This window comes from Anolis sagrei, chromosome Y, assembly GCF_037176765.1.
Source record: "Anolis sagrei isolate rAnoSag1 chromosome Y, rAnoSag1.mat, whole genome shotgun sequence".
NCBI classification, from domain to species: Eukaryota; Metazoa; Chordata; class Lepidosauria; order Squamata; family Dactyloidae; genus Anolis; species Anolis sagrei.
Window position 1 is genome coordinate 6,706,142 of NC_090035.1, and position 27,854 is coordinate 6,733,995.

The following is a 27,854-nucleotide window of genomic DNA, read 5'->3' on the forward strand; positions in this document are numbered from 1 at the left end:
GCCCCCCGACTCTGGAACTCTCTCCCCAAGGACATCAGACAAGCCCCAATGTTGGCAGTCTTAAGGAAGAGCCTGAAGACTTGGCCATTCCAGTGTGCCTTTCCAGAATAGGAAACTCCTAGCGCCCTGTCCCAAATGCACTTTGTTAGAGATTTAGGATTTTCTGCACATTGCACCTACCTTCAAAACCTCTACATTTCACCTGTCATGTCCAGGACTTTTAAATTTTGTTCATTACATTGGCCCGGCCTTAAGTTTTAAATGCATCATGGTGTCATTGTTTTTAGTGTTTTATTTTTGCTTGAAGTTTATTGTTTGCTTTATAAGTTTTATTGCTGGATTGTTATGTTGTTGTTTTGCTGGCGGCCTTGGCCTTTGTAAGCCGCATCAAGTCCTTTGGGAGATGTTAGCGGAGTATAAATAAAGTTAATAATAATAAATAAATAGATAAATAAAATCATGGAATCTGCAAAGAGAGATAAAGTAAGTATCTATATATATAAATTTATTAGGGGCATCCAATGAGGAAACAAAACTCAAAAACCCCCCAACGAAACTTAACCAAAATTCCCATGCCCATAACACAACCCACAAGGTACAAACATATCTACTCAAAATGAAGAACAACACAACAACACACTCACAAAACGGCAAAAGAACAAAACTCAAAAAAACCCAACGAAACTTAACCAAAATTCCCATGCCCATAACACAACCCACAAGGTACAAACATATCTACTCAAAATGAAGAACAACACAACAACACACTCACAAAACGGCAAAAGAACAAAACTCAAAAAAACCCAACGAAACTTAACCAAAATTCCCATGCCCATAACACAACCCACAAGGTACAAACATATCTACTCAAAATGAAAAACAACACAACAACACACTGACAAAACGGCAAAACAACTGAGCATGCGCATTGGCGCCCAGCCGCAAGTTCCCTGGCACGCGCACATGGCCTTCCGGCCAACGTTCCCTCTGCGGAAACCATGCCCACTCCAAGCCCTGCCGCGCCGCTTCCCACACACACACACACCCTGCCGCACACACACACGCAACCCCACGCTCCATCACTCCCCCCGCCGCTGCACACACACATGCAACCCCACTCCCCCCGCCGCCACACACGCAACCCCACGCTCCATCACTCCCCCCACCGCCGCACACACACGCAACCCCATGCTCCATGACTCCCCTCGCTGCCGCACACACACACGCAACCCCACGCTCCATCACTCCCCTGCCCCAATCTTACCTTCTTTTACTTCACGCCACCTCCAAACCCCACCCCGCCCCTTCCCGCCCTGTCAAAATCTAGGAAAGACAGGAAGGAAGGAAAGAAGGAAGAAAGAGAAAGGGAGGTAAAGAAAAAGGGGGAAGGAAGGAAAGTTAGAGGAAGAAGAAAAGGAAAGAAAAGGAAAGATGGAAGGAAAGAAAAGAGAGACAGCAGAAGAGAAAGAAAAAGGGGGAAGGAAGGAAAGAGATAGAGAAAGAAGAGGAGAAGGAAAGATGGGAAGGAAGGAAGGAAGGAGGGAGGGAGGGAGGGAAAGAAGGAGGGAAAGAGGGAAGATTGGCCACAGCAACACGTGGCGGGTAAAGGTTGTTATTTCTATTATTATTATTATGCTCTTGTTCCTCTGAGACCCTTTTAGGGGGAATGGGAGAGGTGTCAGGTCCCGGAGGCAATGCACCGCATTATTGTTATTGTTATGATGGTGGTGAAATAAAAGGAAATAAAAAATGAAAGAAGGAAGCAAACAGGGAGGGAAGAAAGGCAAAGGAAGAAAGGGGGAGGGAATGAAGGAAAGAGAGAAGGATGAAACCAAGTAGTGAAAGAAGGAAAGAAAGAAAGAGGTAGAGAAGGAAGAAAGGAGAGAAAAGGGGAGGAGAAGGGGGAAGGAATAGGTAGGGACCTCTCTTTCATAATAGTCCAGATATCTACCTCAACTTTGATAAGTTTTACTATAGGCCACAGCAACGCGTGGCAGGGCACAGCTAGTTATAGTATAAATCTGTGCTAAAATTGTAGTTTTTTGGTTGTGTCTCAATAAGGGAAGCATATTAATAGGACGTCAGGAGAGTGTGGATTGTGTCTTTCTGCCTGAAAGAAGGGGATCAGTCTAGATCAGGCATGGACAAATTTCGGCCCTCTAGGTGTTGGACTTCAACTCCCACAATTCCTAATAGCCATTAGTTGAAGCCCAAAACACCTGGAGGGTTGAAGTTTGCCCATGCCTGGTCCAGATGTCCCTTGATGGTGTCTGTACTACGATTTGCACAAGCCTATTAGCTATCTCTGAGTCTTAGATTCACTAAAAACCGGACATGCAATAGTTATACAAAGACTCATCTTAATACAAATATATCCTACATGCAAAGGCGGCCCTAGGTAATTTTCAACGGTAAGCAAACAGTATTTTGCCCCCCCCCCACCCAACTTTTGCCCCCCCCCCCAAACAATCACGGATATATATTTTCTGTGCGTCATGGGAGTTCTGTGTGCCCTATTTGGTTCAATTCCATCATTGGTGGAGTTCAGAATGCTCTTTGATTGTAGGTGAACTATACATCCCAATAACTACAACTCGCATATGTCAAGGTCTATTTTCCCCCAAGAGCACCCCTGGGCAAAATCAACTATACTGCAAATGCTTACTTTGCGTAATAGGTTGAGCCGCCCCTGTCTACATGTCAATGAAGGGAACTGAAACCAATTTTATTAAGAAGTCCAAGTCAGTAAGAAATACCTTCGGATACTGTTTCTTTGTGTCCAACGAGTTAGAAACTAACTTGATATGGCTTTTATAGTCCATACCCTTTGCTCAGCTACAAGAGGCTGAATGACTAGAGAGGAAAGAATACACACGGCCAATATGGAAACATTACAGCTGAGATAGGAGGAGAAAGCTCAATCAGCGGAGAGACAGATGATTGCGCCCAGAGGATTTAATGTTGAACCACTCCACAAACCAGGTACAATTATTTAAAATGAGGCTGACATAGAATTGACTCTCAACCTTGGATGTTTCACCAGCACATCCCTGGCATGGACATTTTATGACAGTTTTCTTATCCGTTACCCTTTGAAAACAGAAATAAAGCACAAGACAGAAAAGAAAAAAAATGTTCCCAGCATTTTCACTGGATGTCAATGTCCCTGCCCTTTTGACGGCGCAGATGTAAAGTTACTTAATTTCTTAGGTTTGAATGCACCCTTTCCTCCCTGTCCTCTCATGTATGGATACTGTCCTTTCCATTTTGGAAAATGTACTTATTATTTATTTACTGCATTTCTATGCCACCTTTCTCAGCCTGAAGGCAACTCAAGGTGGCTTACCCTGGCACAATTCGATGCCACAATGAACATAAACAAAATTAAAACAAAATTAAAAACATTTAACACACATTACAAAAACCCTGTAAAAAGCATTAAAAGCATAAAACACCAGTAACACCCTATTAGCTCATTTTCCAAAGGCATTGTCAAGCCGTTCCATGTTCATTCTTTCCTGGGTTCCATATTCATTCTTTCCTGGGTTCCATATTCATCCATTACACTATGTCTTCAAAGGCTTGTTCAAAAAGCCAGGTTTTAATTTTTTTTCAGAATGTCAGTAGGGAAGGGGCTGATCTAATATCCCTAGGGAGGATGAGGGACAGGGCCTTCTCCGTGGTGGCCCCTCGACTCTGGAACTCTCTCCCCAAGGACATCGGACAAGCCCCAACGTTGGCAGTCTTTAGGAAGAGCTTGAAGACGTGGTTGTTCCAGCGTGCCTTCCCAGAATAGGAAACTCCAAGCATCATGTCCCAAATGCACTTTACTAGAGATTTAAGATTGTCTGCACACCGCACTTATCTCCAAAAACCTATCCATTTTACCTGTCATGCCCAACATTTAAAAAAATTGAATTATTACATTGGCCCGACCTTAGTTTTAAATGTGTCATGGTGTTATTGTCTAATGTTAATTGCTATTGTTTTAATGTTTATTGATTGTTTTATGACAGTGGTTCTCAACCTTCCTAATGCTGCGACCCCTTAGTACAGTTCCTCACGTTGTGGTGACCCCCAACCATAACATTTTCATTGCTACTTCGTAACTGTAATTTTGCTACTGTTGTGAATCGTAATGTAAATATCTGATATGCAGAATGTATTTTCAAATCCCAAATACCCAATATGCCCAAATTTGAATACTGGTGGGGTTGTGGGGGATTGATTTTGTCATTTGGGAGCTGTAGTGGCTGGGATTTATAGTTCACCTACAATCAAAGAGCATTCTGAACACCACCAATGATGAAATTGAACCAAACTTAGCACACAGAACTCCCATGGCCAAGAGAAAATACTGGGAGGATCTGGTAGACATTGACCTTGAATTTTTGGAGTTGTAGTTCACCTACATCCAGAGAGCACTGTGGACTCAAACAATGATGGATCTGGACCAAACTTGGCACGAATACTCAATATGCTGAAATGTGACCACTGGAGGCGTTTGAGAAAAATAGACCTTGACATTTGGGAGTTGTAATTGCTGGGATTTATAGTTCACCTACAATGAAATAACATTCTGAACCCCACCAACAATAGAATTGGACCAAACTTCTCACACAGAACCCATGACCAACAGAAAATACTATGTTTTCTGATGGTCTTTGGCAACCCCTCTGGCACCCCCTCGCAACCCCCACAGGGGTCCCAACCCCCAGGTTGAGAAACACTGTTTTATGAGTTTATTTATTGTTGTATTTGTTATGCTGTTATTTTTTGTTGTGTTGGGCCTTAGCCTCTTGTAAGTCGCACCGAGTCCTTTGGGAGATGTTAGCGGGGTATAAATAAAGGTTTATTATTATTATTATTAGGGTGGGAGTTCCATAGCGGAGGAGCCACCACTGAGAAGGCCCTGTCTCTTGTCCCTGCCCGGCGCGCCTGTGACGAAGGTGGGATCGAGAGCAGGGGCTCTCCTGAAGATCTTAAATTCCTAGCTGGTTCATAGTGAGAGATACGTTCAGACAGGTAACCTGGGTCGGAAATAGGGTTCTGGAAGCAAGGGAGGTAAGGAGAAAAGGGTCTGGGGAAAAGGTTCATGACCCAGGAGGGCAATGCTGCCGCTGCATGCCCTTGGAACAAGAGGAAAGAGGAGGAGGAGAGAAGCATGGAGCCCCTCAGTATGCCTCGCAGAACCCCAAGGACTTTGCGGAGCACACTTTAAGAACCGCTGTTTTAGACTAAGCAACCAAAGAAAGAGCCGTGCTTTGCTTCAAAGGAGCTGAGCTTATGAAAGGAGAAAGAGGAAAGGCACAAAAGGCTGGGAGATTTACCCAGCTGCCTGTGAAGCTCCTTGTCTCCTCTCAATCCTGAGGTGTACATCGATAAATTTACAAACTGTATCATGTCTGGCTGAGTGATGCATCCATAGATGTCAGATAAAGTTTTGTATATTGCAGGCCTCGCCATTGTTCCGAGAGATAAAGGTTGCATTGTTTTGGCACTTCACTGCCGCTTGCTATGGCTCCTTCCTTTCTGAGATCAGGAGCACTAGCAAGAGCGGCGTGATGCCACGAGACACGGACGCTGTTCAGCAATCACACACCAGGATAGGGGTTAAATATAATGTTCCCATGCATCACTCCAAAAGCATCAAGCAGCTTGAAGCAGTCTCACTACCAGGTGAATGGTCTGTATCAAGGCATGAAAACGGCAGAAACTGGTCCCTGAAACTCAATATTTAATCTTAAACGTACCCAATTGATAGAGATCTGCAGGTGGGAAGGAAGCGGACCCATTTGCCCGACAGCAGAATAAATGAGGAAAGATGCTTTTCTCCAAGTCAGAACGGCAGAAACAAAAAGGGTCGTTGCACAAAGATGGGGAAGAGGCACACTTCAAAATTGAAGACGGGAAAGCTCTAGAGCATTTCATTACAACCTACCAACCTTCTCAGGCACTTGAAGGATTGGAAGGAGGGTGCAAAAGGCAAACCAGCTGACACTGCCCCTTAGCAAGCCATGATTCTGTGCAATTTATGTTGCTGCTTGCTCCCCCTCCCCAACACACACAAAGAACTGTGTGAAATATTTAGAGGAGTAGATTTCCACATATGCAATGAAATATCTGGGGTGGGGGATGCGCTACAAGATGGCCTTCCAGTTGTTCTATAATTTCCTTTACCAATTAACTCTGTCTAATGAGAAGAGGCTGAAGAAGAAGGAAACAAAATGGTATTTTATAGAGACTGGAGCATATAAATCATATCTTAGTCTTGCTTAATGAGCCATAAGTGGCATTGTTTGTAATTCTGTGATGGACAAATATTTAACTATGCATAAGGATTAAGTACTGGTATGGTAGTAATAGTAGTAATTTTATTGATTAGCCCTTAGGCCATATCATAATACCAAACCAAACAACAAGGCTTGATAAGACTTGATTGCAGTAAGTTAAAATAAGACACTTGTAACAATACAGTAAATAAATATGGTAAGATATGACAAAATGGATATGGCAAAACTGGATATATGTATCATATATCCTTATCACCTATCAGCCCCACATATGTGGTTATCAAACGTATTGTTTTGCTTAAATACAGAGCTGTTTTATATGTTACTAGCCATCCCCTGCCATGCGTTGCTGAGGCCCAGTCTGGTGATCTGGAAAATAAAGTAATGAGAAAGTGTTGGTTTCTAATATATGTAATGCCTTTCTGCTTGTGGGTAAACAGTATTTCTTGTTGTTTCTGGATGGCTGGATGGCCATTTGTCAGGGGTGATTTGAATGCAATATTCCTGCTTCTTGGCAGGGGGTTGGACTGGATGGCCCATGAGGTCTCTTCCAACTCTATGATTCTATGATTCTATGATTCTTTGCCAGTGTTGATGTGGAGATTGTCTGGTTCGTCTACTTTGGAACATGCAACATATCATTGTCCTTCTTTAGGGGTCCCTTTCAAATCTATGATACTATATCTCTGTGTGCGTGAATCATATCAATCTATCTATATCGATGGCTGGATAGCTCTTTGTCAGGAGGGCTTTGATTACGTTTCCTTGTCCTGGTGAAGGGAGTTGAACTGGGTGGCCTTAAGTATTTTCTGTTGGTCATGGGATTCCTATGTGCCAAGATTGGTTCAATTCCATCGCTGGCGGAGTTCAGAATGCACTTTGATTGTAGGTTAACTATAAATGACAAAACATTTTTTTGAGTGATGGTCACTCCTTGGGTTAGTAGGTGTAGATGTGGAGATTGTCTGGTTTGCCTACTCCAGAACCTCTTTCTTTAGGGGTCCCTTTCAAATGTGGCCAAATTTGGTGTCAATTCGCCCAGTGGTTTTTGAGTTTTGTTAATCCCACAAATGAAAATTACATTTTTATTTATATAGATTTTTATGTCTTGGCCACACATAATATATGTTTTTCTGATGTGAGATTCCCAATACATTGTCCGTTTCATATATGGACCAAGGTAGAAGTCTCTCACCTTCTGATATAATTTACAATCAAATAATATGTGTGCTACAGCCTCAATTTCAGGTGCTCCACAGATACAAATCTGGTATGGTTTGAGTGTTAGACTAGAACTCTGGGAGACTAGAACTCTGCTCCCGCTCTATTCTGCCTTGGTCAGACCATATCTGGAATACTGTGTCCAATTTTGGGCACCACAATTGAAGGGAGATGTTGACAAGTTGGAATGTGTCCAGAGGAGGGTGAATAAAATGATCAAGCGTCTGGAGAACAAGCCCTATAAGGAGTGGCTTAAAGAGCTGGGCATGTTTAGCCTGAAGAAGAGAAGGCTGAGAGGAGACATGATGAGGGTATAATGTATAAATATGTGAGGTGAAGTCATAGGGAAGAAGGAGCAAGCTTGTTTTCTGCTGCCCTGGAGACTAGGACACAATGGAACAATGCCTTTAAACTACAAGAAGGGAGATTCCATCTGAACATGAGGAAGAACTTTGAGAGAGAGCAGTTCAGCAGGGGAACTCTCTGCCCCGGAGTGTGATGGAGGCTCCTTCTTTTGGGGTCTTTGAAACAGAGGCTGGATGGCTATCTGTCGGGGGATGCTTTGAATGCGATTTTCCTGCTTCTTGGCAGAATGCGGTTGGACTGGATGGTCCATGAGGTGTCTTCCAACTCAATGATTCTATGATATCCTGGCTTGAGAATGGAAAAACACTTGGGCATAGCTTGGATCTTGGGCATGTCACATACTCCTGCTGTGGCAAGCAAATAATGCCAAGCAAGTTCTAACATGGCATACCCATAAGAAGAAAAATAAGTTCAAAGTACACTACCATCATCATCACAATTCACAAAAACAGACAAAGGTTAGTTACTTCCCCAAATGGCATTGTAGGCAAAGTTCAATATTAGGGCCTTATAGTTGTCCTTAAGGTATCAAGAAATTCTCCTTTCCTGGGCCAACTCTGTTCCAGGAAGGCAGCTGGGCAGCATCCCTTTGCATTTGCTCACTTTCAAAGGTGATGGAGCCATCACCCCTAAGACCAGAATGTAAGCTGATTCTTTGTTCTTGGGTGCCGAAATCCAGCAGAGATGCCTCCCATCGACTCAGTGGCAAAGGGAAGGAGAGGAACCTGGGAGTCTCCAGTTCTCTTTGTGCAAAAGAGGACCACGTGGCAGTGCTAGATAACTCCTTCTCCAACATCCTTAAAAGTATAAGCCACGGACATAATTCTATCCTTCATTCAAATGGAAATGGAAGGAAAATAACACTGTGGTCAAACTCTAAGGCTCAGGTAGCAAATATTCTGTTGCACCAAGGCAGGAAGGATCTAGTTTATTCTTTGATATTCTTCTTTTCTTGCAACTGCTACTGAAAACGGCTTCCACCTAAGAGCATCTCTTTAGTATCTCTCTGTGTTTTTAAGAAACCTAATCCCCTTTGAGGCACTCGAATTATCAGCTTGGTAGATCTGAAAGTATTGCTAAATGTTGCCTTTGCCTCGCTGTTCTCTAAATGTAATGGAAGGCTGGTTTGGCTTGCTCTTTCTGCACAAGGAGAAGGAAACCCCCTCTCCTGCTTTGAAACAGGTGCCCTGACGACACCTCCCTGTTGCAGAAAAGCCCATCTTTTGCCCCTTCAGTAAACCACAGAAACAAATGCATTGATTTGCTTTCTCAGTTCATTTGGGGCATTTACTCATCTCTCTCAGGAATACAAAGCAGCCAGGGGGGGAAAAGTCTACATAGGGACCACCAAACGCAGCATTGCCCAAACACAAATCAAGGAACATGAAAGGCACTGAAGACTAATACAACCAGAGAAGTCAGCCATAGCAGAGCACCTGATGAACCAACCTGGACACAGCATGTTATCTGAGAACATAGAAATGCTGGACCACTCTCACAACCACCATGTCAGGCTACACAGAGAAGCCAGTGAAATCTACAAGTATGTGGACAATTTCAACAGAAAAGAAGAAACAATGAAAATGAACAAAATCTGACTACAGTAAATAAAGAACAAAAACTCAAACAGTGGGGAACTCCAGGCAAAAAACAATCAGGAACAGCTAATCATGTCTCAACAAAGGATTTCCCCAGGCAGTAACAAGCCACACCTAAAAACTGTCAGGCCATCAAGTGCTAATCAAAGTGGCCAATTGAAACATTCACACCTACCTCCAACAGACAAGAGTTCTTTCTCCCACCCTAGACAGATATATAAACCCAATTTTCCTAGTTTCCAACAGACCTCACAACCTCTGAGGATGCCTCCCATAGATGCAGGTGAAATGTCAGGAGAGAATGCTTCTAGAACATGACCATAGCCCGAAAAACCTACAATAACCCAGTGATTCCAGCCATGAACGCCTTCAACAATATATCTAGGAAAGCCATTAATGCCAGAATTAATGCCTGCCTTAAAGTACAACTTCTCTGAAAGGACCAAATTTGGTATTACTTTTGGAGTGGACACTCCAACAGGGAATGGCCGCTCTGCGATGATCCCTAATTGGATGGAACTGTCTGGAGATATTATTTGTGCGCTCTCTCAAAGAACAGAGAGAAGACATTTCTTTGCATATTCTGTACTGCAGCGCAATTTAAATTAAATTAGCACTTTGAACTTAATCTCAGAAATAAACAGATAAGCCAAGATACTTCTTATACAAAAGCAGTAACCTTGTTCAAGTAAGAATTATGGCAACGACTGTGATGAATTTTGATTTGAATAAGAAAAAACACTGATCATACATGGCAGTGCCCACACATCTTAGAGAAGGAAGCTGATATTAGTAAATAGAACACACAATTCTTGTTTCCCTACTAATAATTAATCTTACTATCTCTAGGGGGAAAAACAGTATGGAACCTGTTCCAGCTTGAGGGTTGCATTCAATTTTTGCTAAGTTATATGGGGTGAAAGGCAAAAAGTTCTTACTGTCTTAAGTGTCCAGAAAGACATACAAGCCTCTCAGAATGAAGAAATAGTTGCATAGAGGCTGGGAAACAACCAATGAATCAGACCTCATAACCTCTGAGGATGCTTGCCATAGATGCAGGCAAAACGTCAGGAGAGAATGCTTCTAGACAGAACATGGCCAGACAGCCCGAAAAACCTACAACAACCCTGTGATTCAAGCCATGAAAGCCTTCGACAACCAATGAATGATTCCATGGAAGAGAGGCCATTGCCACCCAGGAAAGTAGACCATATTGGACTTCCAACGGGCCAGACTTAACCAAAGAGCTCTTTCAAAGCAACCTAATTGTTGCATCCCAGATCAGGAAACGAAACCATAAGATTAAATCCACCACACTGTACTGTGGGAAAAAAACAATCCTTTTTATTGATGAAAAATGGTTACAAAATAAAGGTAAATGCAAAGTCAAAAAAACCATAGTAGAAACTCAGCAGTCATGAAAATCTCTGAACTAGAGCAAAATTCCAAAAGCCACAATACAAAAACCTGGAACCTGTTAGCATCTCACCAACCGTACTTGAAAACCAGAAGCCTCTGGGAATGCAGGCCATGGAACATGGGAAATCTGCCAATGTTTTGCCTCAGTCTAAACATTGCTTGGTCTAACGAGACAGCGCGGAGAGAGCCCCCTTAAACCAAAGAAACTGTTTCTTGTCACGCCTCCAGACTTTGAAGCCTGAGCCTCCCTTTCCCTTAATCTACTTGACCTTCGCAGACCCTGGGATTCACTCCTGTTTTTCCAAATCTGTTCTCGTCGATCCTCATTAAAAAAAACCCAGGTGTGAGTTCCTCTGGAGAGCTATCACTGCTTGGTTCCAAAACATTCTCATCAGGAAATTCAGTTTCACTTTCCCCACCACTAGCCTCATAATCAACAGTTTCAACACCAACAGGGAAAGATACATGTTCAGAGGCCTGTTCAGTTGCATCAGGAAATACAATTAGAGAATCAGGTTCAGGTTCACACAGAGATTGAGGCTCAGGTTCGCACGAAGGCTAAACCCCAACACTAATGGTCATGCAACATGACTTTGTAATCAAAGCTGACCACAACATAATTATTCAGAATTGATGGAACAAAATGTGACAACAAACATATAGAAAAACCTTTTCCATACCTGGCCTTCTACTATCCATTTGGAGATGGACGTTTTCCCATCGTACCCAGGCCGGAACTGAAGTGTGGCAGAGCGAGGGCTGATGTTTGAAATCACTAAGTTGGATGGCGCACCAGGAAGCTCTGCGTAAGGCAACACAGGAGGTAAAAAGAGAGAAGGATACAGACTTAGTGTGTACATACACAGCTCAATATTTCTACAGTTATTGACTTTTTTGTGGGTGATAGAATTGAACATAAACATTGCACCAAAGATCTGTCTGACGCCCAATATACTCCTTCCTCCCAGTGGGCAATGAGCAGCTTCCGGCAAAGGCAGTCGGTAAAGGAAAACAACCTCTTCTTGTGCAGTTGGTCCCTGGCTGATGGCCCTCCAAAGTATCCTGATTCCAAACCAGGAGGCTGTGCATCAAAGCTGGAGGCAGCCCAGGCATTCTCCTAAGGAAACATGCCTTTTCAGAAGTACTGAAAGACGTTTAGTTGTGAATTGTCTCTTTCAATACTTGCATAAGCCTCAAGATTGGTAAGCCTACGGTTCTCAATTAAAGGTTCAAAGAGGATAATAGGCAGAGCAAAGCAAATATTGCGTTTATAATGCTTGCTCTTTGTATGTGGAAAAAATGGCACAAAGGCTCCACATGGGTGATTAAGAGGATGTGGAAGGAGTAAGTTTGGGGGAGAACTCCTTCTTTTGCCGATTCCCTGACCTCAGCTGCTATTCGTTCCCCCTCCCTCATTGCAACTTTTGTGCTCTGAGTGATAACACTAAGAATAGGAAATGAAGAGCAAGCAGTATGCCAACCCATTCCCCTCTCTTCAATCCATCCATCTTGCTGGAGTCCAAATTCCTAGCCTCTCTTCCTCCTCTTGAGACATTCCTGCAGATGTAGACATGGGCACAGATGGCCGTTAACTACGTGGCATTAATCGAACTGGATTGCTGTAATTGAATGGGAACATCTACTCGTTTTACCATTAACCTCAAAGGGCCCCATTATCTGACACTGGGATGGCATCCCAACCAAGTTTTCCTGGAGTCATTGGGAAGCAATACACAATTTTGTTATTTCTGCCTTTCTCTTTCTGTGACCCTGAACAGTTCCTTGGTTTTACCAAAGAAAGGGCTAATTAGATATATTACACTGATATTCTAAACTCTGTTGTATTCACCTGGAGGCACTCCTGATGAAATTGTCGACGATGTGATGGAGCCTGTTCCCTTGGCTGTCATTGCTGCTACCTCTATTGTGTAGGTGGTAAGCGACGACAGGCCTGTAATTTTGTACTCAAGGGTTGTGTTCGCAAGAGTGTGAGCAAGACGGGATTCATTCCTGCTATACACCTCCCAGGAGATTTGATAGCCTGGAAGGAGGAAGAAAAGGACAAAGCATTCAAGATGATATTATCAGAGGTGTCTTCGAAAGACGTGTCTCTAAATATAGCTCACTAACATGGACCTAGATGCTCCCCTCCTGCTTTTAGAGGGTTTCAAGCAATAATAATAAATAATAATAACACTTTATTTGTACCAATGACTTAAATCCAGACATAGTTTTCTAAGATCTACAGAGACACTCGCTGGAACGCCTCAGCAAGCGAGAGTCCAAAAGTGGCAGGCTCAAACCCAGAACCCCAACCAATGGCTGATACCAAATGAGAGACTCCGCCCTGGGCACACAGAAAACTGGGCGACTTGGAAGGCGCTGAACAGACTGCGCTCTGGCACCACGAGATGCAGAGCCAACCTTCAGAAATGGGGCCACCAAGTGGAATCCAGGACATGTGAGTGCAGAGAGGAGCAAACCACTGACCACCTGCTGCAATGCAACCTGAGCCCTGCCACATGCACAAGGGAGGACCTTCTTGCAACAACACCAGAAGCACTCCAAGTGGCCAGATACTGGTCAAAGGACATTTAATCAACTACCAAACTCACAGATTTTGTATTTTCTCTGTTTGTTTGCTTTGTTCTGTTAGAAATGTAATATAATTGAATGGCTGCCCTGACACGAGAAATAAATAAATTTGTACCCCGCTACCATCTCCCCAAGGGACTCGGTGCGGCTTACATGAGGCCGAGCCCGAATACAACAATACAAGCAAAACAACAACAGTACAAGCAATTAAAATAAAAACATAGACAATAAAATATACAACATTATCAATAAGACAACACGCAATTGTAAACAGTGGGAAGGCCAAATGTAAAGTTAAAATGGAAATAATGCTGGGACATGGACGAAAAGTGATAGTGGCGTTTGTGGAAGGGCATACGAGCAGATCTAAAAAATATAAAGTGTATTGTCGAAGGCTTTCATGGCTGGAATCACTAGGTTCTTGTGGGTTTTTGGACTATAGGGCCATGTTCTAGAGGCATTTCTCCTGACGTTTCGCCTGCATCTATGGCAAGCATCCTCAGAGGTAGTGAGGTCTGTTGGAATTAGGACAATTAGTTTATATATCTGTGGAATGGCTGGGGTGGGGCAAAGAGCTCTTCTCTGCTGGAGCTAGGTGTGAATGTTTCAACTGACCACCTTCATTAGCATTTGAAGGCCTGGCTAAGCCTGGGAAAATCTTTTGTTGAGAGGTGTTAAGATGTGCCTGGTTGTTTCCTCTCTGCTGTTTTGCTGTTGTAATTTTAGAGTTTTTTAATACTGGTAGACAGATTTTGTTCATTGTCATGGTCTCTTCCTTTCTGTTGAAATTGTCCACATGCTTGTGGATTTCAATGGCTTCTCTGTGTAGTCTGACATGGTGGTTGTTGGTGTGGTCCAGCATTTCTGTGTTCTCAAATAATATGCTGTGTCCAGGCTGGTTCATCCGGTGCTCTGCTATGGCTGACTTCTCTGGTTGAAGTAGTCTGCCGTGCCTTTCATGTTCCTTGATTCGTGTTTGGCCCTATAGCCCGAAAAAACCCACAAGAACCTAAATATAAAGTGCTTTGGAGGACAAAGTGCTATGGGATCATTATTCCGGGAAGGCACACTGGAACAGCCACGTCTTCAAGCTCCTCCTAAAGACTGCCAAGGTTGGGGCCTGTCTGATGTCTTTAGGGAGTGAGTTCCAGAGTCGAGGGGCCACCACCGAAAAGGCCCTCTCTCTCGTCCCCACCAATCGCGCCTGCGATGCTGGCGGGATCAAGAGCAGGGCCTCTCCAGATGAACGAAGAGATCACATGGGTTCGTACAGAGAGATGCGGTCATGCAGGTAGGCGGGTCCCAAACCATTCAGGGCTTTGTAGGTAAGAACCTGCACCTTGAATTGGGTCCGGTAAATGAATGGCAGCCAGTTGAGCTCCTTGAACGTTTTGGGCTTTATAGATCATGACCTGTACCTTGAATTTGGCCAGGAACTTATTGGCAGCCAATGAAGCTGTTTCGATACCACCTTAATCTTTCTCCGGAGCAGAATAGCTCCCTGATTGCTTGGGTGGTCCTTTTTGGCACCTCTTTTCAACAGGCCCTGTGCTTTCAAGCAAACTTTTCCAACCAGCTCTATGGAGACTGTCACAAGAAAGGTTCGCAAATGTGCTTCAGAGTCAATCAAATTGTCACTGGGGGCTCAGAGGATAGAGAGAGGGGAAAAGAACAAGTAAAATCAAAAGCCAAATTGGAAAAAAAAAATCAGGTTATAGAAACTCAAGGGAAGTGCATGGAAGGCAGATGATGGAGAGGGGAGAAGAGCAAAGGCACAAAGGGCTAAACAGGCAGAGAGCGAGAGAAAAGTGTGGCGGAGGGTCAGCTGTTGTACAGATCAGGACAATGGAAGGGCTGTTCATGGCTTGAAAAGCGAGATGAAACACTTCACCGTGCTTAAAAGTCTGTGCACAGGTGGGTGGCTGCACAGAATGGAAATCCCCACAAGCGCCACAATTATTTAAACTTTCTCAGCATGTTCCTCTGAGTTGATTACCATCTCATTTGTACCTTTCTTCCCTCAGTTCCTGTTTGTGATGGCAACTTTTGCCCACTATAGAGGCACATCTTGTATAATCAGATAGAGACTTTTCATCCCAGCTTGTTAAACCATTTTCCAACAAAATTACATACCTACCATCCTTTTTTATAAAATTCCACATTTTGGCTTTATTATGTTTTCAGCCTTTATGCTGTGGAGTCTCACCCAGCATTTGCGGGTGGATTTATTGCCTGCTGTGTTGGACAATAGACAATTTAACTGATAAATGAAAGGAAATGGTAAGGACCCCCTCATCATTTTCCCCCTCAGCATACATTTATTCCTGTATTTAAATAATTTTTGTGCTGCTTTTCAGAGCAAAGCCTTCAGAAAGCTTGATTCATATATTATATTACTGATATTGTGGTTATGCTTTGGTAATTAATTTATTCCAGTAGATCAGATGGGTTTTTTTTATGTTCTTTGTTCAGCTAGTGAGAAGGGAATGTCAATGTTCACTGGTTTAACTTTCACATGAGATGAAAAAAAGTCAAAAATATCTTTCCACTTATTGGTTGAAGTTATATGCACCTTTGTACATTTTAGAAAAACTTGGCACAGACGTTTCTCAAAGTTTTTGCAGGGAACGGATTTGTCAAGGGCCAAGAGGCAGTACAGAAGTGAAGACCCAATTAATTTGAGTCCTAATTCAAGATAGCATAGGTGAAGAGAAATAGAAGGGAACTTATTTATTGGATACGAGCAAGTAATAAAAAAAGAAAAAGAGAGAGGTCTGGGAGGGTGTCGCGCTTTATCTCACAATTCAGCAGCAGATCACTTGCACAACTTCAGCGCTTTCCAGTAGCTTCTTCCTGCACAGTATTTTCAGTCAACTGCTCCCACAAACTGCAGTCGCTCTGGAACTCTTTACAGGCACTTGAGCACATGCCCGGCCATTGTCAGTTTTACTATTGTTTCCCCCTCCAATCTAGATGACACTACAACCTTACCACAGCACATGGTTATATCTTGTCTTAGCAGACAGGTATTACTTTAATAAATTACACAGAGCCTTCAGAAAACAGCATCATAGCACAAGGAGAGAGAATACACTGTACATGACTTCCTTATATACAATTCTATACAATTACACATAGCAATCACTGATTGGTTCCCAACTCATTAACTTAACTCAGACCCAGGATTACATCATTCATAATCACCTGGACTAGGCCAGAACACATTCCCCAAATGATTCCCTATATACAGTTAATGCATGACTCAGCATTTCCAATAGAAGCCTAATAGCAGTGCATGACTCAGCTATATTACATTACAATACATTGTAAAACCTGACAGAGGGGATATTTTTGAAGGATTAGATGCACAGAGATTCTTATGAGAAGGAAAGGCCTGGTAGAGTTTTCTGCAGCAAGGGTAGATGTTGAGGCTCAGCGTCACAGCAGCGTATGTACTACCAGTTGCAGGAGAAGGAGGAGTGATGCTGAGTCAGACCTGGATCAGCGTCAGCTGAAGCACATTCGTGATATCATTTTGGCCCCGAGCGATTCGGAGGACTTTGCAGGGTTCGGCCCTGAGGACTTAGAGTCAGATTACCGGGGAGTAAAGCGGGTTGCCAGTGAGTCTGACAGTGATAACGATACCCTGTGTAAGAGACTTAAAGATACAGCTGACAATTCCAGTTCAGGGGAATTGGAAGCCAGTGAGGATGAAATGGAGGAGGAACTGGATTGGACTCTTGTTAAGAACATTAGGGACATATGCACCCAAGCTACATCCAGCGATGAGTTCAATGGGTTCCAAGATACTTGGAAGGAAGGTTCATCTTGCTTGGCAGGATCAGGAATTGGATCAACGATGGCAGCGTTGGCATGGCCAAGAGGCAGCAGCTGAGGGAAATGATTCAGATGCTAGTAATGAAGATCAATCAAGTGATGGTGACTGTGAATAAATTGAGCACGCTGGGATGTGTAAGTTTGCAGAAGACAAAGTGTTGCTTATGTGCTTTGTGCTGCCTAACCTCTGTTTGGGTCCCTGGTATCCAGCTTTCCTGCCTTGTGTATCTTGACTTCGGAACCGTTCTACGCGAGTGACTTCATCCTGCTCCTGACCTTGGAATCGTCTTTGGACTACGCAACTGCTTATCGGACTTTGTTATTGCTCTGGACTCTGCTTGATTAAGGAGCTGTTTTGATTTTGTGTTTGCCACACGCTCTTGTTAACTCATGCTTTCCTTTTTGCTGAGCTCAAGTCCTGGAAGATCCGGCTTATCACTTCTTTGTTTACCTGCCTGAAGGCTCTTTTGTTTTGCTAATTGCACTGATGTTAAGTGCTCTTTTCAGTTAGAGACTCATTAAAGACTGCTGTTAACACTTCAATTGCTGTGTAAGACAATCTCTGTTACCTGAGTCACAACAGTAGAAGTGCCCACTTTAGGAGGATGGGTGGAAGCAAACAATAGTTTTTAGGATCCTCAAATACGAGAGAAGAGAAGAAAGCCTCTACCACCATCCTGTGATTGGAGACAAGCTTTGTGAAAGTGGAGGCGAGAGTATGGACAGCCATCCTCATCTACTGGCTATGCCTGTCCGTCTCCCCTCATGGTCTTGCCCCTCTAACCATGAGGGATGACTTCCAGTCCACATGGATTAAAACAGTGGCAGTAAAGATCACAACACTAGGTTTCTAGTCCTGATGGCTCTTCATCATAGAGGATGGAGCGACAGCACACACTGTATGTTGGCCTTCCGATGTCTACGACCCGAAAGCTCCGTATTGTTCAGAATGCGGCAGCCAGGTTACTCACAAGAACACCCATGAAATGCCATATAACTCCAGTGCTGCAACATTTACATTGGCTTCCAACTGAGTACTGTGGCCTGTATAAGATGCTAGTTCTGACCTTTAAAACTCTTTACAGCCAGGGTCCATCGTACCTTAGGGACCGCCTCTCCTTCTCCCATCATCGGAGGTCGCAACGACCAGCCCAACACAACGTACTCTATATACCGGGTCCTAGAGAAGTGCACTTGGAAAGGACCAGACGCAGATGGGCTTTCTCTATTTCTGCCCCTGCCTTGTGGAATTCCTTGCCGCCCTACATGAGAGCCATGCGTGACTTAGGACCTTTTACTCTAGCACTTAAGACCTGGCTTTTTACTAGAGCATTCGGTCTCTGTTAATTTTTAAATTCTGTATGTATGTATTTTATCTTTTCCAATTTAGCTGTCAATCGCCTGGAGCATTCTCGGATGGAAGGCAATTAATAAGTAAATAAATATGATGATGATGATGATGATGTTAACTGTGTCTTTAAACAGAGTTTTGAAAACTGTTTTCTAATATTTTTATGACTGCCTCTCTAGAGAACTATGTTTCCCCTTCCCAGGGCATTTGTGCCCCACTCTGTGCTGGTCATGGACCTTAATAAAGTCTTGATTGATTGAGAATCAAGTTGGATGGTGGCTGAACAGTCATGGGGCAAATGATAAAATAGACAATTGAGTGTGTGCCTGGCCTTCATGAGTGTTCACATTTTATTTATTTCCATGTTGTATTCTTGCCATGAATTGGAAGACATGACACTTTATTCTGGACGCAAGTTGGAGATGAGAGGCTATGAGTTGAGGTTGGATCTTTGAAGGACCATCAGTGAGGGCAACAGGAAGTGCCCACTTTTCTTTCCACCGGAAGAGAAAGCACTGTGCTATGGTTCAACAGTTGTAGTGTGGCAAGCATTATAAGAGTCTTCTTGCTTGAATCCTCCTGGATTCTTCACTTACGTTTGAGGCTCAGGCATCGATGGTGGCCAGGAGGGCCTTTGCACAACAAAAACTCGTGCGCCAACTGCGACCGTACCTCGGGAAGGCAGATCTGGCCAAAGTGGTCCATGCCTTAGTCACCTCTAGACTGGATTACTGCAATGCACTCTACATGGGGCTGCCCTTGAAAACGCCCCAGAAATTTCAGATGATCCAATGGGGGGCGGCCAGGTTGCTAACTGGTGCGCCTTACAGGGAGCGGTCAACCTTCCTGTTTAAGGAGCTCCACTGGCTGCCATTCATCTGCTGGACCCAATTCAAGGTGCAGGTTCTTACATACAAAGCCCTGAACGGTTTGGGACCCACCTACCGGATCGAACTGCATCTCGAAGCACTGAGTGGACCTACCAGTAAAGGTTTAGATATTCTCCAGCTGGAGTTCTTTGGTCTTTAGGGCTGTTTTCCTGGAAATCTTTGGATGCTCTTAAGACTGTTCTGCCCCGGAAAGTCTTAAGGGTTGAAGCTTTTGTACAGGGGAAGCTTGCACACGTCCTGTACATTAGTTTTCCTTGCTGAGACTGACTAATAAATGGCTCCCTCCCCTTCCCAATTGCCCTGAGCAAGGGGCGGAACCAAAACTTAACAATGATGGACAGGTGACTTGCCCTATGACTGCAAAAAAGGAAGCCACCTCTCTGCAGAGACCCTGAAACCCAGGGCTGCAAGCAAACATTTAATACAAAGCAAATAAATTTGGAGCTCCTGGTACAGCCGTACCAGCACAGTGCCTGTGGCACTGAAGAATGTGAATTTCTTGATGAGTGAACTTAACATACACTTTTAAAGCTCTCTATCAAATTGATGAAACTGAATCTTTCCTCAAAGTGCCTTTTTGTAATACATAAGCTTCATTTCTTGACCCAATGTTCCCAAAAAGGAACTGAGCCTACAAAAGAACTGCAAAGGGAGAATTTTGGGACATATGTCAAGTTTTAAAAAATGGCTTCTAATTTTAAAAAGCACAGGCAGTGCCATCTGAGCACTCCAAAGAATCAAAAAGGCAGAGAAAAGTTGGCTTTGCCTGACTCAAGTTTAAGGCAGGAGAAGTGTCTCTCAAAGTCTGGCATTAGCAAACTGCAGTCTAACTGAAACTAATGACCAGAGGAGTTTCAAAAATAATTTTCTGTTGATCTGGAGTAAATTCTGTATGAGAGAGCAGTACATCCAATCACAAACTGTCCGTCTGCATCCAGGCCCTCATAAATCAGAGTTTACCAAGGGAGAAAGGGAGATACCGAAATCTACAATGAGAGCAATGGGCAATTTACCAAAGCTGGCTGGCTCCCTTCTAATGCCCTTTGCGCTTTCCTCTCATTCTGTGCACAAGAATTAAAAACCAAGTCGCAGCAAATGACATCCATGAACCAAAGTGATGAAGTGGAAGGCTCCCAGCCACTCGTAGATTTCCAAGCAGCATTCTATAAAGCACCGAAGCATTCAAGGGAAATGCATGATTTTGAATAAAAAGGAGTCTTTTCTCTCCCGCCCCAAGTGTTAAATTGTTTGCCACACTTTTGGGACAAGTTATCATCTCACCCAACCAACTAGTTATCACTTCCATTCAAGAATGACCCTCCAGATGATATGCCAATCTGACACTCATAAAAAATGAAAGAACCCAGTTTCTGCAAAAGCCAGATCTGTTGTTCCTTCTCTTTCTATGCAAACACCCAGTGGTGTGATGTCTGTAAGTGAAATTTATTATTTATTTTTATTTATTTATTTCCAACATTTCCACCCCGTCTTTCTCAACCCCCGAAGGGGGACTCAGGGCAGGTTACAATGACAACAATTAGATGCCGACAACATATAAAATACAATATAACAACATTATGCATCAGATAAAACATTGAATTAAAATACATTAAAACATTATTATTATTATTATTATTATTATTATTTGTCATTTCACCGAATCCAGATCTAATATAATGATCGACGACTCAGTCTGAAGCCTATGTCAAAGTTCAAACATCATGAACACTGGGTTGTTGTAGGTTTTTTCGGGCTGTATGGCCATGGTCTAGAGGCATTATCTCCTGACGTTTCGCCTGCATCTATGGCAAGCATCCTCAGAGGTAGTGAGGTCTGATGGAACTAGGCAAAAGGGTTTATATATCTGTGGAATGACCAGGGTGAGACAAAGGACTCTTGTCTGCTGGAGCTAGGTGTGAATGTTTCAACTGACCACCTTGATTAGCATACAATGGCCTGACTGTGCCTGGGGCAAACTTTTGTTGAGAGGTAATTAGATGTCCCTGTCTGCTTCCTCTCTGTTGTTGTGCTGTTGCAATTTTAGAGTTTTTTAATACTGGTAGCCAGGTTTTGTTCATTGTCATGGTTTCCTCCTTTCTATTGAAATTGTCCACATGCTTGTGTATTTCAATGGATTCTCTGTGTAGTCTGACATAGTGGTTGTGAGAGTGGTCCAGCATTTCTGTGTTCTCAAATAAAAAACTCTAAAATTGCAGCAGCACAACAACAGAGAGGAAGCAGGCAGGGACATCTAAATACCTCTCAACAAACGTTTGCTCCAGGCACAGTCAGCATTGTATGCTAATCAAGGTGGTCAGTTGAAACATTTACACCTAGCTCCAACAGACAAGAGTCCTTTGTCTCACCCTGGTCATTCCACAGATATATAAAAGCCCTTTGTCCTAGTTCCAACAGACCTCACTACCTCTGAGGATGCTTGCCATAGATGCAGGCGAAACGTCAGGAGAGAATGCCTCTAGACCATGGCCATACAGCCCGAAAAAACCTACAACAACCCAGTGATTCCAACCATGAAAGCCTTCGACAATACATTGTGAACACTGTCAAGCCTACAGTACAAATGCCTGATCCCAAAACCATGTTTTCTGTCTAAGAGAGGGGAGGGATGAAGCCAACCCAATTTTACTAGGGAGAGCATTCTTCAGGTGGGGGACCACCACCGAGAAGGCCCTGTCTCTTGTTCCCACTAAATGCACTTGCAAAGACGGCAGGGCCAAGCACAGGGCCTCCCCGGATGATCTTAAATTCTGGGGTGGGATGTAGACGGAGATACATTTGGATAGGTTAGGTTGTCCGGAACTGTATAGGGCTTTATAGGCCAAGAGCAGCACTTTGAATTGTGCTCAGAAATGGATTGGCAGCTAGTGGAGCTGACATAAGAGAGAGGGGGAAATATGTTAAGAGATATACGTATAATATAGAAGTTTCAGTCCAATACCCAAACTGACATCACCTTTTAACAAATGACTAGCTGTTCATTACTACACTAGTGACGAAACACAAGAACATAAGAGTTTTTCTCATACAGTTATTTCTCCCCCATTTGGGTTAAGATTAAGACTAACATAAAGATATGCATTTGAGCACGTCAAAATGTCTGTATTGTCAATTTAGGACCTGAATTTCTTCAGAGTCATCCAGTTTGAGAGGGGCAGTTAGGGAGAAAAGGAGTTTGTTGGATGAAGGGAAAGAAGTAGAGGTGATGATGGGCTCCATAACCTCTCTAACGTATCTTTGTTGACTTTTCAGTCTCACAAAAGTAGTCACAGCAACAAGCTTGAAGTCAGAGGATCCTGATAAAAGCTGGCCCTATTGATCACTGCAATGCAATGTGTCTCCTACACCTCAACCTTTCCTATTCCCACATCCCGCTCTCCATTTTTCACAACACGTTTTATAATGGCTGCTTGCCGATACTTGCCTGTAATGATGCCATTTTTCTCTACGGGTTCTTGCCAGCTGACCTTGAGCGATGTGTCCAAAATCTCCGTGAAGCTCAGATGTCCCACCACTCCTGGCTCTGGCAATCAGAAAGGGAAATCTGTTAACAGGAGGGGCCCCATTTACTTTGGATTCAATTCAGCTTGGCATTGTTTGGTCTGAAGAAATAAAACAGCCAGCCAGGACCAGCGCTGCAAGACTGATCAAGGCGTTAAGGACCATTCTAGCTATCATCCGGAGGAATTATTTCCACCCTATCATCTTCTCAGCTGCTCCCAGAACTCCTGCGATCCGATAGATGTCCAGTCATTAGAAATAAATCCCACTGAGTTCTATAGAATTTAATTCATAGTCTATAAGGCTGCAGACTTTATTAAACCTCTCCTTTATGGGGTGATGGTGGTGGTGGAAGCTTTCTTTCCTCTCAATGTAATATAACTAGAATAGGAAGTGAGACTGAACCCCCAAAAGCAAGTGCTGATATATCTTCCTTGAGCCCGTATCTTATTCCCTCCCATCTGAACCAGGCTGGCTCTATGCAATGCCAGTGTCACATATATCTTGGACGGGTCTTGTCACTTTGATGGTTATAGAGACATAGAACCATGGAATCCTAGACTTGGAAGAGACCTCAGGGGCCATCCAGTCCAACCCCATTCTGCCATGCAGAAAATGCACAATCAACGCATTCCCCACAGCCTCTGTTCAAAATTTATTTATTTATTTATTTCAATTACTTATACCCCACCCTTCTCACCCCCGAGGGGGGACTCAGGGCGGCTTACATACAAAGGCACAATTCGATGCCTGAATCAATAAACAAACAAGATAAAAACATTAATACATAATACAGTTAACAAGTTAAAAACATTAATACATAATACAATGTATACATAATGCCTCCAAAGAAGGCATCTCCACCACACCCTGAGAAGATGATGATGAACAACTCTTCTTACAGTAAGGAAGTTCTTCCTAATGTTCAGATGGATAGAGTCACAGAACCATGGAATCCTAGAGTTGGAAGAGACCTCAGGGGCGATCCATGCAGAAAAAGCACAATCAACGCATTCCCCACAGCCTCTGTTCAAAAGCCTCCAAAGGAGGCATCTCCACCACTCTGAGGTGGTGATAAACAAGTCTTCTTACAGTAAGGAAGTTCTTCCTAATGTTCAGATGGATAGAGTCATAGAACCATGGAATCCTAGACTTGGAAGAGACCTCAGGGGCCATCCAGTCCAACCCCATTCTGCCATGCAAAAAAAGCACAATCAACCCATTCCCCACAGCCTCTGTTCAAAAACCTCCAAAGAAGGCATCTCCACCACACCCTGAGAAGATGATGATGAACAACTCTTCTTTCAGTAAGGAAGTTCTTTCTCATGTTCAGATGGATAGAGTCACAGAACCATGTAATCATAGAGTTGGAAGAGACCTCAGGGCGAACCATACAGAAAAAGCACAATCAACGCACTCCCCACAGCCTCTGTTCAAAAACCTCCAAAGAAGGCATCTCCACCACACTCTGAGGTGGTGATGAACAACTCTTCTTTCAGTAAGGAAGTTCTTCCTAATGTTCAGATGGATAGAGTCACAGAACCATGGAATCCTAGACTAGGAAGAGACCTCAGGGGCCATCCAGTCCAACCCCATTCTGCCATGCAAAAAAAGCACAATCAACCCATTCCCCACAGCCTCTGTTCAGAAACCTCCAAAGAAGGCATCTCCACCACACCCTGAGAAGATGATGATGAACAACTCTTCTTTCAGTAAGGAAGTTCTTTCTCATGTTCAGATGGATAGAGTCACAGAACCATGTAATCATAGAGTTGGAAGAGACCTCAGGGCGAACCATACAGAAAAAGCACAATCAACGCACTCCCCACAGCCTCTGTTCAAAAACCTCCAAAGAAGGCATCTCCACCACACTCTGAGGTGGTGATGAACAACTCTTCTTTCAGTAAGGAAGTTCTTCCTAATGTTCAGATGGATAGAGTCACAGAACCATGGAATCCTAGACTTGGAAGAGACCTCAGGGGCCATCCATGCAGAAAAAAGCACAATCAATGCATTCTCCACAGCCTCTGTTCAAAAGCCTCCAAAGGAGGCATCTCCACCACACTCTGAGATGGTGATGAACAACTCTTCTTTCAGTAAGGAAGTTCTTCCTAAAGTTCAGATGGATAGTTTCATAGAACCATGGAATCCTAGAGTTGGAAGAGACCTCAGGGGCCAGCCATGCAGAAAAAGCACAAAGCATTCCCCACCACTTCTGTTCGAAAGAAGGCATCTCCACCACACTCCAAGGTGGTGATAAACAACTCTTCTTACAGTAAGGAATGTGCTGTCCGCCCAGACGATATAGAAAATAAAACTGTGACGTGCTTCTCTCTATGCCTGAGTGAACCGCAAGTATCTATCTTGAGAAGCTTGAGATACTCAGCAATTGAGACTATCACTGGTTTTAAACATCAAAAAAGGATATTTATTTATTCAAAGCCCTTGAAGACTTGGCACAGTTCATCACAGTTGCAAACAAACAGTCAAGAGATGAAACTACAAAATATTCTTTCCTTTCTTTAGTTACAGAGGTAACCTTTTCTCCAGATGGCAGATAAGATCCTGGAATCTTTACACCCTAACCTTAAGCTGTTGTGGTTTAGAATAAAGCAGGTTTTTCCCTATCTATAACTTAAGCTTAGTTCTGGAGACAAAGTAGTGAAGACTCTCTCTCTAAAACTATATAACTCAATCTTCTCAATTAAATTTATCTAACTATAATATCTCAATACAGCTCAATACACAATATACTATCTATATTAACTCAATATAGCTTAATACTGATCTATAATGTATAATATACTATCTATAGCTTAATATAGCTTACTCAATTTAGTTTTTGCAATGGTTTTCCCAGAGCTAACTGCCTAGCCGTCAGCACGTCTGAAGTCTTTCCTCAAACTGGAAAAGGCAGGGGAGAATCTAAAATAGAGATCTTTCCCTGGGAGAAAAGGCCGTCCCTAAACTCAAAGAGCTGCTCTCTAAGCCAATAGTTGCAAAGAGGCCTGCAGACTCTGATACTATTAACTTTTAGGACTCCTGCAAAGCTGCAGCAGCCCTGGGAGAAAATGCAAGAGGAAGCAACCTCAAGCAACTATAAAGTAAGGCAAATGAGGCTCCTGGGAGACGGAACAAGGAAGTTTTTCCTAATGATCAGATGGAATCTTCTTTCCTGTCATTTGAACTCATTGCTCAGAGTCCTAGCCTCCAGGGCTGCAGAAAACAAGCCTGCTCCCTCCTCAGCAAAATCTACGCGGTCCATAGGAAAATGCATTCCCAAGTAGTTATTTTGACATACCAGTGGCATTGTAATTGCTTTCAGTAGATGCATGCAACTTGGTATAACCTCTGAAGAAATAGCTTAAGTGGAACAGTTCTTAGTACAACATTCCCTGGAGGGTAATGAAAGTGTGTCAAATAGACTGATGGCCAAAATGTGCTTTGTTCAATTCTGATCTTTGAGGAAGGCAACTCAGACAGATTTGTGATCCTCCTTGCCCTGTTCTTCTCCCCTTCACAGGCACTTTGAGCAAAGGAAGCTTTGTGCTCACTTTATACTCCCTGCACTTCTGTTACCTGAATCCCTGCTGGGCTGGGCTGCCCTCCTGCTCTCTTGACCCAGGTGGCCATTTTTATTCTGCTTCTTCCTCATTCTGTCCAGTTGCCAACTCCCCTCCAGCTATGAAGAAGAAAGACTGCCAACCCTTCCAACCAATTTGCATTTCTGCACCTGGAATGCATGGAAGGTTGCTTGAACTCAATTCTCCTGCATGCAGAAATTGGTGTATTGAGCCAAGGGATCTCTTGCTTTTTTGGAAATATGCAGGATATATACAGAATACTGGCTAAAGAGCTCAAATTCCATGTTTCCCTATTTTTTAGTTCAGAAAGGCTGTGGAGTCCTTCTTGAAGCAAACGTTTCTTGTGGAACCCCATAAATGTGTATATATGTATGTGTATGTGTGTGTGTGTATCAGGTATGGGCTGGGCCAGTGGCAGATGGATGGAAAGTATTTGTGTGAACTAATTCACACTGTGCACAAAAATTATATTTAAAATAAAGAACAATTTTAACCAACATTAACTTAAGAGTATTTCAATGGAAGATCCCCAGGGGCCATCCAGTCCAACCCCCTTCTGCCATGCAGTAAATCGAAGCACCTCCAACAGATGGCCAGCTTTTAAAATAACAACAACAACAACAACAACAACCACCTTAGAAGAGGTGGAGCGCCCACGGAATCCCTGAGCTCCAATGGCTCCCCGGAGCACAGTTTGTGAACCGCTGATCTAGTTTAAGCCAACTTAATATTTGAACAAGGATCTTGATTTTCGCAATTGCTACCTCAAAGGTAGAAATGACATGCAAGGAGAAGGGGAGGACCAGGAGACATTTTCCTTCTCTACCCTTCTTCTGGAGCATCTTTTCTACGTGCTAGGAGAGCTCCGGAGAAGGAGAAATCGTAGCCAGTTAAGTCATTGTTGACTTGTAAGGCTTTTCTGGGGGGTTGGGAGGGAATTACAGCCCTCTTATTTTTCTGGGACTTTTGAGAGGGCTGTGTGGATGGCCCCCTCGATAGTCCCAGGAATTCCAAGGGGACTGTTGGGGTTCAACCTGTGTGTGAACTTGAACCAGATTGCATTTCCTGATGTTCATGTATTTCCTGTTGCCCATGTGAATTTTGAGGCCGGTTTAGATGATGATGGGTTGAGTAGTGAAAATCTTACAGCCTTGGAAAGCGAAAGTCAAGATTCCCATGAG

General features: G+C 43.4%; 1 protein-coding gene across 5 annotated transcripts in view; it reads right to left on the bottom strand.

The window, feature by feature from the left end:
* Positions 1 to 27,854, bottom strand: part of LOC132772495 (protein sidekick-1-like) — a 1,018,253-nt gene that overhangs the window by 307,632 nt on the left and 682,767 nt on the right. For all 5 annotated transcript variants that reach the window (XM_067461407.1, XM_067461410.1, XM_067461408.1 and 2 more), the window contains exons 20-22: positions 23,013 to 23,111; positions 12,747 to 12,938; positions 11,578 to 11,699 (exon numbers count right to left, since the gene is read on the bottom strand). In XM_067461407.1, coding sequence (XP_067317508.1) covers positions 11,578 to 11,699; positions 12,747 to 12,938; positions 23,013 to 23,111 — 413 coding nt within the window. The remainder of the gene's footprint in view (positions 1 to 11,577; positions 11,700 to 12,746; positions 12,939 to 23,012; positions 23,112 to 27,854) is intronic.